Here is a 19,076-nt window from a genome sequence, read left to right as displayed (position 1 = left end):
CGGTCCCGATCCATCATCTCCGGCCATCACTTCTCTAGCCTTAGCAAAAAATCTAAAAAATCTTTTCTGATGTGGAAGATCAGACAAAGCTGCAACCACAGAGCATACTCAGAATTCTTAAGAATTTTCACAACAAGGCTCTGATACCAGTTGTTGGGGAATTACACCCCCGAAGCGATGCCGACCACGATGATAATAGTACCCAAAAATGCGGAATAAAATAACCAACAAGAACACAAAGATTTACGTGGTTCACCCAATATAGGCTACGTCCACGGAGCACTGCAACTTTTATAACTGGAAGAAATATTACAACAAGTGTATACACCAATACACTCAATATTTCTCACACTCCCAACCCGAGTATACCAAGAAAATAATTTCTCTAACTCACACAAAGAGAATTCCCGCACTCAAGAAAAAAATACACTCTTTTTTTCTATGCACTCTCTTTTTATCAAAGCTAAAAAGCTTTTGATTTTGGGATACAATAACTGAAGGAATTGAGCTCTATTTATAACTAATTCACTCGTCCAATTTTTAAAATCAATCGATGTGAGAAAAGATTTTATTATTATTTTATTTAATGTGGGTTTTATTTAATGTGGGTCCCACCACATTAAATAAAATCTTACCTAACACCCTCTACATTACCAATCGTGCATGAAGACGATGTGCCAATCAACAATGGTGATTTCTCATGAAAAACAATTGCGAGAGATGGACACTGTAACAAATCATGTGATGTAGAAAATAAAGCCCCAACTTCTATCCTATACGGAAAGAAACAGAGACAAGGACACACATTTGCCTTATATGCATACCAACACGAATTGTCATCAAACCCAAGGAAGATGGTTTTCATATATATCTATATATATCGAGCTTAGTTCAAATTCACTTCTTGAGTGACCCCTGACAAATTCGAAAAATTCGATCAATCAATCTCTCCTTCTTCTGGGTCGTTTGGAATATCAGCAAAGCTGTGAGGTTCAACTTCTTCATCCTCTTCATCGTTCTTCATGTACAATCCTAGTTGTTCCAATGGATTACAACTTGCCTGAAATTTGAAACTACCATGACAGTTTTCAGAATTTTCAGGGCTCTCCTCCGATAAGTTCTGCAGGTGCTCATCAGGGGCAGCCCTAAACATTTCGAGATCTTCCATGAACCGGCAATTCTCATTGATTTCAACAGTCTGCTCCATCTGTTGAGAGCTTGAGGATTAAATAAAAGAATATGGAACAGTGGATGTTCCTTACTTTTTCATATCAAGAGGAAATCTCTCCACTATTACCTTCTGCAAAGCCTGACGCGCAGCTTCCCTCTCAAGTTCTATTTTCTTTCTAGCTTCAGCAGCAGCTTCTGCTTCAGCTTTTTTTCGAGCCAATTCTACAGCCTTAGCTTCAGCTTGCAAGCGTACTTTCTCTGGTAATATAAAAACTCCACAACACCATTTCATGAGCAAATTTAATGATAACATTTCAATTTCAAGCCCAAGCAAGAATACAACTCAATCACATATATTCATTCACATAATTGCTTTTTGACTCTGACCTTCTCTTCTACGCCTCTCAAGCTCCTCCCTCTCAAGCTTTAGCTTCTCTGGATCTGGTCTCTCTCCCTGAAATTTTTTAGCTGTTACTATTAGTAATACTGCATGGAATGCAACAGGCTGCTATTTCACAAATCTACGAAATTTGCATGCGTACTTTGTCAATGGAATTCTCTTGGGCTTTAATAATAATGTCAGCAAATCGGCTTCTCAATATAGCAGCACGATAAAGCTTATCAGGGGAGACTTGCCTCTCTGGTGGAGCACTCTCCCCTAAAATTATACAGCTGGTTGGTGAGATGATGATGCACTGTAATAGCATACATTGCCTCATGGTTTTTCATTGCTTACCCTCTTGCAAACATTTAGGCTCGGAAGGGGGAGATCTTAAAAGTAAGTTATGCTCAGTTTGCCTGTCCAAAAAATCTGCAGATAACCCAAAATAAATGTTAAACTTAGAATGAAAACATAACTTATTGAAAAATTCTTCAAAACCCAAAAGTGACTACCTCCATTGTTGGGAAAACAAATGCTATTTTCCTTCTCATCTACATTTTCCTGGTGTCACGAATGGAAAGGAAGAAAATAAGAGTTACAGGCCAATAAAAGTTCAAAAGGTAACAGCATCATAATGGCAGTTAAAAGAAACAATCAAGCAAAAGGAGAACGGGAGGAGAAGGAAGCTATTGGAATACACAGGTAACTGAAAACTAACATTAGCAGTACTTGAAGGAACCACTTCCTTGGCAACATGTAATTCACCAGGGGCAGAACTTTCAGAATCTGTATCTGAATGAACAGAAAACCAAGAGATATTAGATTAAAACATAATAGATTCACATCATCCTTTTGTTCTCCACCTTTCATTGCATGTGTCACTATGTGTCACTACAAGTAAACTGCCTCCACAGAGAACAGTAGTACCTCTAACAATTAAGTTTGATTTAGACAGTAAAAACATCAAACTTCTATGAAGTCTTTAGTGTGTAACCATGTGGTAAAAACATCAAACTTCTATGAAGTATTTAGTGTGTAACACCACATGGTTACTCGTTGTAACATAATAAGATATCATGGTTTTCAAATTGTGAACTAATTCAGCAAATGTTTATAAACAAAAATTGAACAGATCGTAATGTTAAGGCGTACTGAGAACAACTTTGGGGCTTTAGATGAACCAGGGGTGAGGGATATAAACACCGAATGTCAAACATTCTTGATCATACTTGAATTCACGTCCCGAAACACGCATAGTATTTTTCTTTCCATTCTAGGTTATCAAGAAAAACCGCAATGTATTTCACATGGTTTTAAGATGAGTACAATGTTATGGTCCTTCAAATAAGAAAAATAATAATTAGAAAGCATTAGAATGGAAACAAAGGGAATATCCACCATCCAAACAGAACATTGTTAATACGAAACATCGGGAAACTTTCAATGGGATAGATTTATATGCTGTTCCATTCAAAATCATTTTCCATTACATCCCAATCAGATAAAAAATCAAAAAGTTACTTGACAGTTGCAAGTAAGCTATGAATACCTCAATAGCGTATATCAAACAACTCTTCTCAACATAAGGGTCATATATCTTTTAAATAATTAGAAAGCAATGGAATGGAAACAAAGGGAATATCCACCATCTCCAAACAGAACATTGTTAATACAAAAAATCGGGAAACTTTCAAAAGGATAGATTTATATGCTGTTCCGTTCAAAATCATTTTCCATTGCGTGTCTCAATCAGATACTAAATAAAAAGTTACTTGACAGTTGCAAATAAATGTATGAATACCTCAATAGCAAATATCAAACAACTCAACATGATAAGGGTCGTATATCTTTTTAACATTGTTAAAGGAAAATCAGAAGTGTCAAAATTCAGCAATCCACGAGTCTGGTGATCTGGTCTAAAATATCTTGAAGGCGATTAAGACTTAAGAAACGTGCTGATTAAAGTTGAAAGATACTGGCACCCATAATACGCAACAGGATTAGCAAATAGAAGTTCAACAAAGTCACTAGTGCTGCTTTATATTCTTCTCATATTTAATTGGTTTTACTTCTTTCTTCCACCTACTAGTCTATGATCAAAGCCTTTGGTATCATTAACAAATTCTCTCTTGCAATGCTAGGGATGTAACAGTGTTTATCAAATTAAAAGGTCTTTGAGCAATTGGATAGAAGAGAGAGCGTGTGTTATTCTCGAAACTCTCAATCCAATTTCCTAGCATGAAGGTATAGTAAAATGCCGCAGATGTTAATTTTAAATTGCAGACACACCGATAGTCAGTGCTATAAAAGATCTCCGGTCTGAAGGGAAATTATGATATCTATCATTCCTATTACATCCAAACATAGCAGGGAAAACATTGAAATTTCATGTGGTACTGAACAAGATAGAAAAAACTGATAAACTGATGAGATAAAACAGTGCATAAAGGGTTCATTATAGCACAAACCATGGGATGCCGAGCCTAGCTCACTACTGGAGCTTCTCGAATTACTATATCTACTGACATCAGTTCTGGCAGCATCCTTATCAATCCCCATTGCAGGAGAACCGGACAAAGGTGGCCCACTGTCTGATATTTGTAAGGGAAAGCAAAGGAAAAAAAACAATGATGTTATACCGAGAATATATGACAGCTAAACTCCAAAATCAAATGCAACATTGTCCCAGAAGGAAAATTACCCTTGCACGGCTGTACAGATAAATCGCTAAATCCTGAATCGTTGCACATCTGTAATGATACACTAAAGAGTGGTCAAGAACAAAGCATATGCATTCATTGTGGAGATAATTATAAGTGCATGAGATTATAAAACATGTATCCAGATGCAAAAGCACTTGTACATAAGCACCTCGATTTCACATTGCTCTACTTTTGCCTGATTTTTCTGTTTCTGTAGTAGATAAGCATCCAGAAGCTTCCTCAACATGAATAGGGTCTCATCACTAAGAGTGTCAATGTCAATTTCAATCTCGTCCTCAATCACTTGATTCCCATTCATTGTACTCTCTTTCAAGAAGTCAATTATATTGTCAGGCAGTTCTGCCAACAAGGTCTCCAACTCTGCACCCAGTTTTTGTTTCTCAAGATTACTCATTAATGGCCTATCAATCTCCTGATTGACCTGGTTTTTTAAAGAAGTGGTTTTCTGCTTTTTAGAAGGTGGCAAGTGCGTTTCAATAATAACACTGGATTTTGAAGCCCTGGATTCACTTGCAGCGGCTGGAAATTTCTTCTCATTTGCTTTCCACCTCATTTCAAAGAATCTACTCAGTGCCTCAGCCATACAATGGACTTCAGTCCCGCGTGAATTATAAGTCAAAGCATTTTTGAAGGTAAGCCTCACATCTGCCGCAAACTCCATTGTACTGGAATACTGATTAGAGCGTAACTTGCCTTTTATTGTACCCAAATCCATAGGATGCTTGATAATACTGTGATAATCCGGTATATTCAGTTTTACAACATCAACTGGCTCATTGAAGACCCATGCATGCTTTTGTGACATTAAACTATGTAACAATGTCTCACACTGTTTCATCAACATAATGCATTTAGTATTCTGCGTTATGCCCTGCTTCGTTATTCCAGATGCCACAGCTCCACCTTTGGCAGGAAAGCCATTTTTACCAGAAGGGGCCTTTCTCTTCCCTGATGGTACAACCATTTCATTCATAGAAAATGGCTTTTTTCCCTCCACATCGGTTCTAACTGACTCCCGTTGATAAACATAGTTATCAGTTTTGGGTTCATACACCATGGCACCTATTCCATACGAATCTATTTTCATCTGAAGCATCCTAACTTTTTTGAGATCATTTCTCAACTTCACCTGCAAATCCTTCCTTTCCGAACTTGACATCTTTGACACTGACAACACCTGCATCTGTAGACCAAACCTATCACAAGTACCCACATTCAACCTAATGCATTTTCTTTTTGGAGTAGAAGAGTCCTCTGAGGCAGTGAACTCCCAAGCAACCTGGCCTGAGCTACCAAACCCTTCTGATTCAGCCATTGCCTCCACCGCTTGCCGATAATCTGACACAGACCTGGAGGAATAACCTTTGGAAAATTTCCATCTATTCCCATTCATGTCAGCTGACAGATTCTTTGGACACTTCTTTGATTCCCTCAGCCCAGTGTAATCTACTGGAACAGTAGGTGCCATAAATTTCAACCCCAAATACCGCAAACACCAGCTCTTCTTAATTCACAATTTCTCCTCAGAGCCAAAAAAAATAAACAAAACAAACAAAAAAAAAACTAAGCTTCCAAAAAGAATTCAAGCTATATCTGACTTGGTGCCAATGAGAGACCAACCTTTAGGACTCAACAAAGTAAAATTATATTTTCAAATTCAAAACGCAAAACTTGAAAAAAGGTTTTCCTTTTCCAATCATCTTACACTGATTAATTTCATATCCCCAAAGATTACTCGAAATCCTGCCCAAATGCAAGATTAACGGCAAAAGATTAATCAGATCGAAACAAAACATACGTCGCGACCAAGCCCTAAATCCAACTATCTTAGTTCGACCCCCGGACACAAAACAGCACAACGAAGCCCTAGAAAGGAAAACCCACTAACCTAATCGCAAAAGCTGGGGTTCGGAATAGAGATCAAACAACATAGTCGAGGCTGAAACAGTGTACGTGAAAAGTGCTTCGTGGGTCCGACAGATTTCGCGTGAAACAAATAACGCAAACAAAAAACAAAAAAATATACAAAAAAATTTGACCTAGAAATTACGAAATCTATAGATACGAAACAATTTCTATAGAGAGGAGGGAGAGTGCTTACGATTTTGGACTTGGGTCTGTGATGCGCTCACGCTTTCGGTGGATCGCCACAACATTAAAGCCGATGTTGCATTGAATCTGGCCGTTGATCTGATTGCGGCTGAATCCAACGGATATGTTGATTGCGTCTAATGATTCCTTGATCTAAATGTTCGATTTATTTGAGAAAAATGCCTAGTCACCTTTTTAGTCCACCTGTCAATTCGTTTCAGGAATTTGTTGTCTTTTTTAAATAACTTATTTTTGTACAATAGATTTTTACTTATTTTTACATAACCTTACATGTTTTTAAAGATTTTCATAAAATTTTGTAAATTTATTTTACATAACTTTTATTGATATTCGTAAACTTTTTCACAGGACATTATGTATTTTGTATTTTTTGTTTGTTTGCTTTTTTTTTAAACTAACACTTGAACGCCAAGATTTTTTATTTATTTTAAATATTTTTATCTCTCAATATAATATTTTTTATTTATTGATTTAATTTGCGAAAGACAATAAATAAGTCAGTATTAAATTTATTGTAATTAAACTTCAATTATTCAAGTCAATTTAACATATTTATTTAATTAATTAATATTTTAAAAATACATAACAATAATTTTAATATTAATAAATAATCAAACTTAAAATAATTTCATTCATTTTAAATAAATTTTAGTATAAAAAATATATCAATTTTGTTTTTGATAATATTTCAAACAATAAATAAATAAATAAGACAATTATTTGTACCTGAAAATAAATAATAAATATATTAAAATATTTGTAATTAGTGTAACTTTATAAAAGTTTAATGAATTGAATTTATTATAGTTATTATTATATAAATATGTTGATAAACTTTTAAAATTATGTATTAATCACACACATATATATTCATTCAAATTAATAAAAAAATTATTCACAATCATGTGCAAGAACTTTGAGTTATAATCAAAATTAGGATATAGATTAACTAAAATTATAGAAAATAATTAAAAATGTTATATAACAATTAATAAAAATAAATAAATTTTACTGATAAAAATAATTATTATTTTCAATTTATAAGTCATTAAAATAGTATTTTTTTTGTTATGTAGTTTAATAAAAAAAAATTAATTTTTTTAATAAATATAATTTAAAAATTTGCGAGGTTTTGTGACTGAAACTCAAAAAATAACATGAATGATGTTAATAATTTTGATTTTAAATTATTATTAGCGATTAAAAAAAATATGTTTTTAAAAGGTCCAAATAAAAGGAAAAATATATGGGGGAGAAAATAATGAAAATTTTAGTGTTTGTATTGATATTATTTTTAATAAAATGAAAGTAAATATGTGAGTTTGAGATATTTCTCAATTAAATTCAATCCAAATCTTTATGTTGAACCAAAGATATTTTTGTTATTTTATAATGGTACCTTAGGCTTTAATTATTATACTTAATAGAATTCCATGAAATCGTTAAAAGCCTATTGACATTTTGAATACCTATAGAATTTTTAAAAGTCAAGTTTAAATATCACGTGACTTTTTAAAACTCTATAAAAGTTTATATTGAATATCATTAAATTTTTATAGAACATATGACCTTTAAATTTCATAAAAATCATGAAAAATGTAGAACTAATACATTCCCAGATTTAGTTTCTATCTAATTTTTTTTTTTTTTGTGAATTAACACATGACAAAACACAAAACTCTAATTTAATTCTAACTCCCTCCATAAGCCATTTTTATTTTATTATAATTGTTAATAGTTTTTTAAAATTCAAAATAATCAATTGTTTCTTCCTCTCCTCCTTTCCCGACTAACCATTTTCTCCCTCTCCAACGGAAACCCTCACTTCTTCTCTTATATTGTGGTACTGATTTTGAATGTATTATATAGATTAATATGTTACATTGTGTTTTCTATTAACTTATTTTGTGTAAATATTTGTTAAAATAATTGATACTTTTTTTTTAGATTAGAAATGGCAAGGACTAAAAAAACAAGGATGGTGATAATGGAGATGTTTGATCGATTGTAAAAGAAGGTTGCTCAAAGTGTTCTCCAACAAAAATTTTTTTCTATAATCGAGCAATTGGTTCCCAAATTGGGTGAATTACAATTAAAGAGGATAGATGTTTCACCTCTTGTGCTTTGGTTGAAGATCCAAAAGCTTTCTATAAGCACCTCAAGAGTCTATGCAATACTTGAATACTTTGAAGTAGAGACGTACAACTTTTGTTTTGGAAGCAATACCATGGTGTCATTCACTTCTAGGGATTTCTCGGTCGTTATAGGTTTGCCTAGTGTTAGTCAATCGGTTAACATCGATTTGAAATTGGATTCTAACTACCTTCAGCAGGAAGGAATTGTTATGATCGAAGCCAAAATTTAGAGGGGAGAGAATAAATTTAGCCAAAAAAATATACTTCGGTTAAGTTAACAACATTGAAATTTGATTCTTATCAATAGAGTTTTTTAGCAGGTTAATCTGTTGACCTGTGCAGAAGTAAGCTTACTGAAAATTGTTGAACAAATGAGGAGAATCAAGATCATCTTCTGATACACTGCTCTTTTACGAGACTCATCTGGAATAGGGTTATGCAACACCTGGGTTTCGAGTGGGTTTTTCCAGCATCTTCCAGAGAAATGTTTGTCATGGAAAACGAAATTAAATTTGGAAGGGGAGCAAGGATTTTCTGGTACATCATTGTGCATTGTACCTTTTGGTCGACATGGATGGAGCACAATAACAGAATTTTCAGTGACAAAGCAGACTCGTCGGATGATTTATGGGAGAAGATTAGATTCAGGGTAACAAATTGGACGACTAATGTGCCAGTGTTTCATCACTTACTTTTATCAGACCTAGTTAGGGATTGACGTTTTATTTACTTCTAAAATTATAAAACTAATTATTAGGTTGGCGTATCGTGGATGACTCATCCACTATCTCTGTAACTGCGGCTTTTCTATTTTAATAATATTATAGTTTCCAAACAAAAAAAACATTTCCTGGGTGAAATTCTTAGTAAAAACTCTTATCTAAAAAATTTTGAGAAATAAAACTTGTTACTTCCAATTACAAATAGTATTGAAAACTTATCGGAGAGTGCTGATTTTTAAGTTGGGCTTTGAAAGCTTTATGAAGAGATTTTTAGTTTTCTTTGTATGATTGAGGGTCGCGAGTATTTTTTATTCAAGTCAATTGATATATCTATACCTATAGTTGGCAATGATAATCTGCTCCAAATATATTCGTTCATAAATATGGACGTCCTTGTTGCCAGGTCATCGTCCTTTCTGATATCTGCAGAATTCTGACTGCAGCTCTGAACCTTAATCACTGATCGGTAAATAAGGAAAGCTTTATCAGTTGACTTTGCTCCTTAATCACTGATCGGACTGATTTACTAGTCACACACATCTATCTATTTTAGCTAATGACATATATGGATAATTATTTGAATTTGATTTTTAAGGTTAAAAATATGATAATTATGCACATATAACACGGGTGTCAGTCAGCTAGTATTAAAAATATCTCGTTGTGTTCGAACGAGATAAAGAATATAGAAACTAGACCGAAAATCAAAAGGGCGAGAAAAATTGAATAGGCAAGCATACTACCAAAACCAAAAGCAAATTGACAACAAACATTTAGCTCCACTGGTTCTGGTTCTGAACAGGGCTTAATGGGGCTGCCCTGCTAAGCAGCTATACGACAACCAGGAGCTTTTCAATACAAAATATCATTGGTTTCTCGAGGAGAAAATTTTCAGAACCACCTAGCATTTTGTAGACAATCTGGATAGTAATAGCAATGACCATATTAGCAAATGGCACTGGTGCAGTTTTGTTAATTGATTTTAATGACAGGGGGGTACTGGGGTTCTGAAACGTCTGCCTTTCGTTTCCTTAAAACTTGCTAGAATTTTTTTTTCAAACCTCACTTAGCATTCGGCCGAACCATAAAATTTCATAAAATATTTTTGACATCATTTTAAAATAAACAACCAACTAACATTTTTCTAAATCTAAAAATAACATTTGAAAAGTATAGCCCATATTGTAACCTCTCAAAAACCACTCGTGATCATGATAAAAGTCATAAAAATATCTTTAACATAACTTAAAATCATTAATCATAACTAGTGCGGAAAACTAGCGTCGGTCCTCGGGTTATGTGCACCTTCAGTCCAGTCAGATCAACCACCAAGACCTCCATAAACATAATCATCATAATCACCTGCATCAATCACACCTAGTGAGTCTAAAGACTCAACACGTCATATCCTTGATAACAAGTAATACGTAATACAGTTAACATATAACAGTGAAAAATACTTGTACTTAAAATATCGTTTTCATGAAGATGCATGAATTTTAAACAAAACCATTTTCATGATGCATAAACTATAAATAAAAACATTTTCATAATGATGCATCCTCTTTAAACATAAACATTTTCTTAAACTTTTTCATATCAACATAAACATATTCATATTCATATCCATATCCATATTCGTATCCATATTCATATTCATATTCATATTCGTGTATGTTGAATTCAGATCGTGATTGTGACTCGTATTCTTAATCTTAATGGGCGATGGATCCATCTAAAGAAACCACAGTACTGGGCGGCGGGGGACACCAGCAACACTCTCACCGGTCAACTGGGCCCTGGCCAACGTATTAACATATCATGGCATTGGAAATACGATCGTCGGGGCTCCCTCTGGGGCCTTTTCCCATAAATGGGCTCCCTCTGGGGCCTTCTCCCCTCACGACATCTCCAATCATATTCATCGTATTCGTATTCGTATCAACGGAAACACGATCGTCGGGCTCCCACTGGGACCATAACCCTCACGATATTTCCAACATATTGCAGTAGTCACAATCCCTTCACGTCCTTCAACATGTTATCATCACTTAATAAAAACATCATATAATATCATTTTTATTTTGAAACCAAGCATGCAACATGTCTTTTAAATGCCCATATTTAAATCATAAAATCATAAATATTTAAAAATCATAACTTAACATATTAAAAATCATAAACATCCATAAACATTTTAAAATAAACATTTTAACATCGTAAATGTTTGAAATAAACATTTTAGCATATTAAATCATAAAACATTAAACATATTATCTTAAAAATCCATAAACATTTAAAATTGACATATTAACATATAAACATCCATAATCATTGAAAATAATCATATTAGCATATAAAATAGCATTTAGGACACTGCCATGACGTTTACTAATTTCTAGATGGTAAAAAGACCGTTTTACCCCTGGATGTAGAATTTTTCGTTTTTGATATTTTCTTAATTTCATTGACTCTAACATGTCCCAAATAATTATTTAAGCTTACATGAATTTTCTCATATTTTTATTTAGCCTAAATCGAGGACTTTTAAATTAACCTTTAAATGTGACGTATTAATGCGTTTTAATCCCGAATTAAACTAAACCTTAATATAAAATTCCCAAATTAAAAAATTAGACTTATAATAATTATTTAAGCGTAAACCTAATTTTTCATAATTTTATAAAGCTTAAAACTAGGCTTTTCAATTAACTCGTTAATTAGTGTTCCGTGCGTCGATTAAATGCCGATTAAATCCAAAACTCGTTATTTTGATCCCAAATTTTTAACATAACCTTTTTATGATTTAATCTACCCTTCCAAGTCATTAACCGCCCTCGTGGACCCATGAATCTATTTTTTGTTCTTAAAATCTCGTTTTTGACACCTTATCGAACACACTGAGCCATCTCCTAATTTACTCGAGCCACGCCCGAGCCACCTTGAGCCAAAACCTAGCCAACCCATCTAGGGACCCTACTGTGCAAGCCCAGCCCGAAAAACAAGCCCTGGCCCGCTCCAAAAACGTCCTGGAACTTTGCCCAAAAACCTGCATGTGTACGTGTGTGCTTCTCCTAGGATATTTAGGACTCCTAGCCTAACTAGGACACTTCCAGCCCCTAACCACTTGACCCAACCTGCCCCAAACCACCCTGGACCATGCCCAGACCCAGCCCAAACCTAGCCCAAGCCCTTGGACGTGAGCAGCAACCAACTGAACTCTGCACAACAACCTGCGCTAATGGCTTCTCCTCATGGTTTCATGTTCTTGCTCGGCCCTTGCTAAACCAAACCATACCAGACCCTGAACCAACCCCTCTAGCATCCTTCTATGACCCTAAGGACCTAACCTAGCCCAGCCCAAGCCCCCTGGCCGAGCCCTCCTCCCTGCACAAATTTCTGAAGTCTGCACAGCCCCTTAGGCTTTCTCTCGGGTGGAGTCCTTCTCAACAAGGACTCCTCCCTAGCCCATGGTCTCGAGTCCTAGCATGGCTAGGACTCTTCCCTTGACCCTACCACGTCCCTAGCCAGGCCCTGGTCCCAACCAAGCCAAAGCCAAGCCCTTACACACCCAAAGCCGTGAGCCAAGAAGCACTACAGTCCAAGCAAGCTTCCAGCTTGTTTTGCCCCATGCTGTAAAACGTTTTTAGTGTGATCCTAGGGCTCTATATTTTGTATAAACCATGCTTATTCATAACCTATATCATGGCAGCCCTTAAACAAAACAAACACATGATTTTTGAAGGAAAAACCAAGCAAAAAGTTTAGCATAAGTCACAAATCCGAAAATCCTTGAGGTTTTACTTGTTTTCTCCAAAATTTTCATGCATAAAAATATAATATGATGTGATGATGTTTTTGAAGGAAAGAATAGGCGTGTCTTTGCGTATTTTACGCACGATTTTTCGTTGACGACGTCGAAGAACGGACAAGACCTTTGGCTTGAAGCTTCCTTGGCAAATTCTCAAAAATTTGCCTCAATATTTATGCATGTGTGTGCCGTGTGGTTTAGGTGGAGATTGTGCCCAATTTTCAGAAAGTGAGGCGTCGGCGTTTTTTTTTTTGTAGGGTTTAGGTGATTTAACATATTATATAGTTAATTATTTCTCTAATTAAGGCTTAGGCCTATTAAGCATATAATTAGGCCCATTAGTCTTAATTAGGATTTATTTAAAATATTAAAATAGTTTTAGTAAAAATAAGTTTGTGAATTTAATAGCCGGGTTGCCAAAAAGTTCGTATTTTTGTTGAAAACCAACACCGATAAAATTTACGTCCCGGCGTATAAAATCACCTCAAAACCCCTTATTTTCAAAAATAAGAAAAAGCAGCACTTTTACTTTAAATAATTAAAAACAATTCTTTAATAAAAACATTTTCTATTTTTCAGCCTTTGGTCTCCGTTCCTCGATCGCAACTCGAATAATCTTTAAAAATACATTTTAATGCAACCATGTAGAAAATATAATTTTAAACATGCAAATATGCACAACATAATTCAATTAATGCAATTAAAATATTTAATTAAAATACAAGAGAATTTAATAATTGCATGCATGTGGTTTGCGTGGATCTTTAAATTTTCGGGGCGTTACATGTTCGTTTTCATCATTCCAAAGAAATAAACAGAAATGCAGAGTAACCATTCACGTAGATTAAACTGCTTCTTTCTTCTCTTGTCCCAAGTACCTAATGTGAATATAAGAAAATCGATTACATTTCTTCCGCACAGAGTTTCACCATTAGCGCATAAACAATGAAACTTATGCAAATGAAAAAAGTAACAATGAATTGACAGGAAGAAATAAAAAGAAAACCGGGTGGGTCTGGAGATATACACGTGATGTTCCAGATGGCAAAGAAGAATAAGATTTGCTAAGTTACAACTCAGGGAACTTACCCCTGACCTTTAGCCCAACGGGATAGTTGATAGAGTTGAACTGACTCATTTGAAGCATGGCAGGCAAGTAAGAGATAGTTGCGAGGCTGTACCATCCATGCAAATCTCATGAACAAAGCCGAATATATACACATTGCTGTAACATAAAAGCCAAAAAGTTAGATATAATCGAAATTTTAGAGAATAATCAGTTTATGAAATTTCACTTCAAACCTCCAGTCATGTTGCTAGATATCATTTCTGGAGGTTTCTTCATGTCTACCAGCCCCTGAAAAACCAGTTTGTCAATATTTCAGACAAAAGCTCAACATATTATATATTTTGAAGCTCGGTAAAAGAAGCATACAGCAAGGACAAATCCCCAGTTAGCTACAGGACCCCAAAAGTGAGTTGTTTTGGGACCAACAGGACTGTTTAAAAATGCTTTGAAGGAAGCCATAGCTAAGTATTAAGACAAACCTGCATAGTCATAGAACAGCATTAACATTTAGAATCTAATTGAACAAATTGGATCCGTGACAATTATGAAAGTGAGGCAAATTAGGATCTTTGCAAGGCCATTTCAGGAAATACAGTCGTGTTAAGCATCACCCGGTAGAGACGGATGCTATTTGTTAGATGTGTAACTTGGCAATAACTCGAGAATTTTAGGAAGACAAGAGTCGTGTAGGCTCTATAACTCTAAGAATTATACCTAGATAGCTTGCAAAAGAGGATAAAGTAGGGTAAGACAAAAAACCTTTAAAGTTTATTCATAAAACCAAAAGAGATAGCAGGAGTAGAGATAGGCAAATTTGGTAGTTTGCATGTTGAGAAATGCAAAAGGACTATACTGCAAAACGAAGCACTAGCCATTATGTCAAAAATAAAAGGTGGTATAATGAATAATAATAATAAATAAATAAATAAATAAAAGCTGCCGGCAACAATACGATTCATTATGTCATATAGACAGCCACCCATGACAACAGGGGTTAATACCAATAGTCCACATCCCAATAATTGCAAAGGCTTGGAACTCACAAGAATCAAGTATGTGACCTTGTCTTGTAAATTGTACGACAAGCGCTTACAACCATACCAATAACTATAGTTTATGCCAATGGACGATTCAAAATTTTAAAATTTTACAGCAGCCCAAAAATTATATTTTGATCGTTATGTGGTTAACAGGGGCAATAGTTGCATTCAAAGATATATAAATGACCCAAACACATTGTAATGTGAAAAATATATGGATGCTTACAAAAAGAGCGGGTTGATCTGAGCCAACAAAAGAAGATGGTTTCACAACAATTCAAAGTACTGGTAGAAATTTCATGCACTGCCTCCAGTGGTTTTTGCTCTTTAAAAAGGACTTTCACGTGACAAATTATTGATCTTCATTCTCCCACTCTCATGTTCATATTTTATAATTAGAACTATGGTTTGACTCAGTTTGAAAATGATCTGATTTAGATTGTTTATTTAGTCAGTCCAGCACACTAGAGCCAGCACAATCTGGTAGGACCCAGATCGAATTAGTTCCTTCCATCTCAAAATTGGAACCGGCAGGAACCAGTTAAGAACTAGTCCAACTGGACAGGTAACATCCCTAAATAGGGCCCAGATCATGTAGAGAGGAATACGTCAAGGAGTGAATCAACAATATTGAACACCGCCAGTAACTTAAAAGCAGAAAAAGATACCAAGATTGCTAAACAAAATGCCAACAAACAAGATATCTGCATCAGAACCAAGATGGGAAAATAACCCTGATGTAGTTAATCTCGACAACCTACGAATAGCACAGGCGAGTTGAACATTTAAATGCTGAACAAGTGCAAAATACATGATCGACGGTTATCTAAAGATAATATTATCGAAGTCGAAAGCAACTTATATTAGCTGCCTCCAACTCTTCCTGCCAACAATACATTCATTTCCGATCCTATAAAACAAATTTAAACTTAAAATGGATCAGTTGATCCTATTACGGACATATTTTAACACTCAACGAATTCCTAGAATTTTAGGTGGGATGGGCATTGTCATTTTTTACTACTTCTCAGATCTAATTACTGAAACCTTAACAACCAGATAAAATCATATAGTAACGCAAATAAAATTCAAAAACTATATCATTGTTCAGAATCTTAAAAGCAATTAATTATGGGATTAATCCCAAAATCAGTAAAAGCAAAAAAACAAAAAAAAAAAAACAGAACTTGGCCCAAACCTATTTTCGTCACCCCCTTAAATATGCTTCCATCGAAGCAAAAGACGCTCACAAGCAATTCTTGTATGTCTATGTCTCACCTCTCACAACCCCAGTAAAAATGATAGCTGTTATTCAATAAATGGATCGTAGTTCATCATCTATGTCTCACCTCTCACAACCTCGAATTAATTTTTCCGAACAATCCCATGCATGGGTGGAAGCAGCTATCACCTCAACTAAAAGCCAAAAAACATAATTTTCAAAAAACCATCAGTTAAAAATTGTATAGCTCCACACCCCCACCAGCTGTGTTTACACATTTCAGTGGCATATACAAATCTTGGTTGACCCACCATATCCATGACATCTAACACACAAAAACCTACAATCTAAACTAAATTGCAGAGATAATTTAAGACCCATCTCCGTAAGATACCTCTAATCAAACCATACGATCACCAAGATAAGTAGATACACAGTACATACATACACTGCATCTGTCACATGATATGCGAGATTAAGGTGCCAAAGGCCGTACCTTTACCGGATCTTTCTCAGTTCTGTGAGCGTTTGGACGTAAATTGATTGTTTGCGGAAGCCTTGAGAAATTGTAAATGCTTTAAGATCTGAAAACAACAGTTCTAGGAAATGAGTCGCCCCTCTTGAAGATTGAGGTCCTTTTTGGTTGGGCTGACAAGATCATTAATAAACCAATCTGATCCAACTTATTTCTAACATTACTCTTTTGACACCGATCTTATAAATTTTTATTTGTATATTTATAATAAAAAATAATACTCTTAACATAAAAAATAATATTTTTTCATAGATGACTTAAATAAAAGATCCGTCACACATAATAGGACTCGTGATATACTTGTAATCTTACTACTTTATTTCATATTTAATCAATAAAACTCTAAAAATATTATTATTTATTTGATATTATTCAACTGTCATATTCAAATATTTTAATAATCACAATATTATTTATCTACACAATCTTATAAAACCAACTACATGAATATAAATATAAATATTATCTAAATTTACCATATTTGGATTTCATACAATTTCAGGGTGATTTTGAATTATAATAAATAATGTTTGATAGATTTGTTTTTATGATTCTAATTATCATTTTTGTCAAATTTGTTACTTAGTAATTTTAAAAAAAAAATTTGTCACTTTTTTTTTCTTAAAGACTGATATGACATTGTACACATTAACATTATATTGACATCATATTAGGAGATTTATTGATGTTACTATATGGGTAGTGCTCAAAATGTTAATCCAATTATTGCTACAAAAAAGAACCACATTTTTTCCAATATAATGTGATGTGTGGGCTCATCTGAGACTAATCAACATTGATAAGTACATTAAAACATGGGCCATAGAAGAAGGAGTGGTCATCGGTCAGTTCGATTCGGTTTTCGATTTTTTATTTCGATTTTTTCGGTTTTCGATTTTACAAATATATAATCCGATATCCGAACCATTTTTCTTCGGTTCGGTTCAGTTTTCTACTGAAATGGTTCGGTTATTTCGATTTTGATACAATTATTTAAATTAATAAGATAAATATATTGTAAAATATAATATGTTATCTTTTTACATGATTTCTTAGTAAAACGTTTAAATATAAAGTCTAAATGAATTACATAAACAACAATCAAGTAAATATTACTCAAAATAATTCATCATTTACTGATATCATCTCAAAAAATATATAATAAAAAAAAAATTATTAACTTAATGAAATTTTGGTTTTTTCGGTCTGTTCGGTTTTGACATATATAATCCGAAACCGAACCAAATAAATTTAGATTTTAATATTTATATCCGAATTACAAAATTCGGTTTTTGGTTCAATTCAGTATTCCGTTTTTTCGGTTTGTATTTTCGATATTTTCGGTTCTATTCGAAATTTGAACACCCTTACATAAAGGTTGACCTTAGACTTAAATACTATATATCTTAAAGGGAAAATTGATGTAAAATCATTTTGCCAATTTTTACGTTAGAATTCAGTATTTATATAATATAATTTGTGATCTGAACCCTGACAATACATTAAATATAGTTTTAACTCTCTATCAAACCAACTTTACATTTTTACCATTGTATTATTTTCAGATTTATTAAATATAAATCCCCCACCCATTGACTCAAATAATTGTATGCTTCCTCAAGCAATTCCATCGGCCCATCCCCAAGCCCATCCAACGTATTCTCTTTTGGCGTCAAAAAATGCAATTCAACGTCAAAGTCTACCTCAGCAGTGTAAGTTTTGTACTTGTTTTTTCTTAATTTCGAAAGCCACAACTCCAAAATCGAATATACTTGAACGATTTTTCATGTGAAATTGTTGAAATATGAAGATTTTATTTGAGTTTACACTTCCAGTTTGAGTATGTTTTTCACGAGTCATCTCTTTTTATGTGTGATTTTTTTTGAATTTATGCTCCAAGTTCAATTATATTGTTCAAATGTCATGTTTTTCAAGTATTTGATGATTTGCTTTAGTTGTGACAAGCAAATCTGGCTATCTGAAGTTTATGCCTTTTATTGTTTTTTTTTTCCTCGATTGATTTAAGTCTTACATAATATTTTTGGTGGCTTCTCTCATCGCGGGACTCGGGCTAATACTTTCTTTACAAAATTTATTGTAGCCGTATAATAGAAGTGTAAGAAATTATGACACATATAAGAATGAAAATTCAAAA

General features: G+C 33.9%; 2 protein-coding genes and 1 long non-coding RNA gene across 5 annotated transcripts in view; 1 reads left to right on the top strand and 2 right to left on the bottom strand.

The window, feature by feature from the left end:
- LOC140958479 (transcription factor GTE8-like) overlaps positions 1-6,391 on the bottom strand; it is an 8,883-nt gene extending 2,492 nt beyond the window's left edge. The window contains exons 1-11 of one of the 2 annotated variants that reach the window (XM_073415932.1): positions 4,424-6,391; positions 4,254-4,302; positions 4,021-4,143; positions 2,271-2,344; positions 2,065-2,113; positions 1,907-1,981; positions 1,713-1,828; positions 1,558-1,624; positions 1,298-1,428; positions 825-1,207; positions 643-727 (exon numbers count right to left, since the gene is read on the bottom strand). In XM_073415932.1, the coding sequence (XP_073272033.1) occupies positions 938-1,207; positions 1,298-1,428; positions 1,558-1,624; positions 1,713-1,828; positions 1,907-1,981; positions 2,065-2,113; positions 2,271-2,344; positions 4,021-4,143; positions 4,254-4,302; positions 4,424-5,743 (2,274 nt within the window). In that variant the 5' untranslated portion in view covers positions 5,744-6,391 and the 3' untranslated portion in view covers positions 643-727; positions 825-937. Of the gene's footprint in view, positions 1-642; positions 1,208-1,297; positions 1,429-1,557; positions 1,625-1,712; positions 1,829-1,906; positions 1,982-2,064; positions 2,114-2,270; positions 2,345-4,020; positions 4,144-4,253; positions 4,303-4,423 lie in introns of both variants that reach the window. The other variant, XM_073415931.1, reaches the window with a different exon arrangement.
- Positions 6,392-10,198: 3,807 nt separating this feature from the next.
- On the bottom strand, positions 10,199-17,060 carry LOC140958629 (mitochondrial pyruvate carrier 1). 2 transcript variants are annotated; one of them, XM_073416150.1, is made up of 6 exons: positions 16,883-17,060; positions 14,491-14,603; positions 14,358-14,412; positions 14,145-14,280; positions 13,840-13,933; positions 10,199-10,243 (listed from the first exon to the last, which is right to left on the bottom strand). In XM_073416150.1, the coding sequence occupies exons 2-5, from the start codon at positions 14,581-14,583 to the stop codon at positions 13,900-13,902; spliced, it is 318 nt and encodes a 105-aa protein (XP_073272251.1). In that variant the 5' UTR covers positions 14,584-14,603; positions 16,883-17,060; the 3' UTR covers positions 10,199-10,243; positions 13,840-13,899. The 2 variants fall into 2 exon arrangements, with proteins under 2 accessions (XP_073272251.1, XP_073272252.1); XM_073416151.1 differs by lacking the exons at positions 10,199-10,243; positions 13,840-13,933 and having other exon boundaries at positions 14,141-14,280.
- LOC140958630 (uncharacterized) lies at positions 14,490-14,976 on the top strand. Its single transcript, XR_012171814.1, has 2 exons — positions 14,490-14,589; positions 14,869-14,976. It is a non-coding gene; the product is annotated as an uncharacterized lncRNA (long non-coding RNA).
- Positions 17,061-19,076: the final 2,016 nt, after the last annotated feature.

Source organism: Primulina huaijiensis, chromosome 15 (assembly GCF_012295235.1).
Source record: "Primulina huaijiensis isolate GDHJ02 chromosome 15, ASM1229523v2, whole genome shotgun sequence".
In the NCBI taxonomy this organism is placed as follows: Eukaryota; Viridiplantae; Streptophyta; class Magnoliopsida; order Lamiales; family Gesneriaceae; genus Primulina; species Primulina huaijiensis.
This window is presented reverse-complemented; position numbering and strand designations above follow the sequence as displayed.

Bases quoted from the DNA above. Each gene is read 5' to 3' on its own strand.
- LOC140958629 (XM_073416150.1), bottom strand. From the start codon at position 14,583: ATGGCTTCCTTCAAAGCATTTTTAAACAGTCCTGTTGGTCCCAAAACA. The intron at 14,281-14,357 runs GTTTGAAGTGAA...TTTATGTTACAG, and splicing joins ATCTAGCAACATGACTGGAG to CAATGTGTATATATTCGGCT. The intron at 13,934-14,144 runs GTAAGTTCCCTG...TATTCACATTAG, and splicing joins CGTTGGGCTAAAGGTCAGGG to GTACTTGGGACAAGAGAAGA.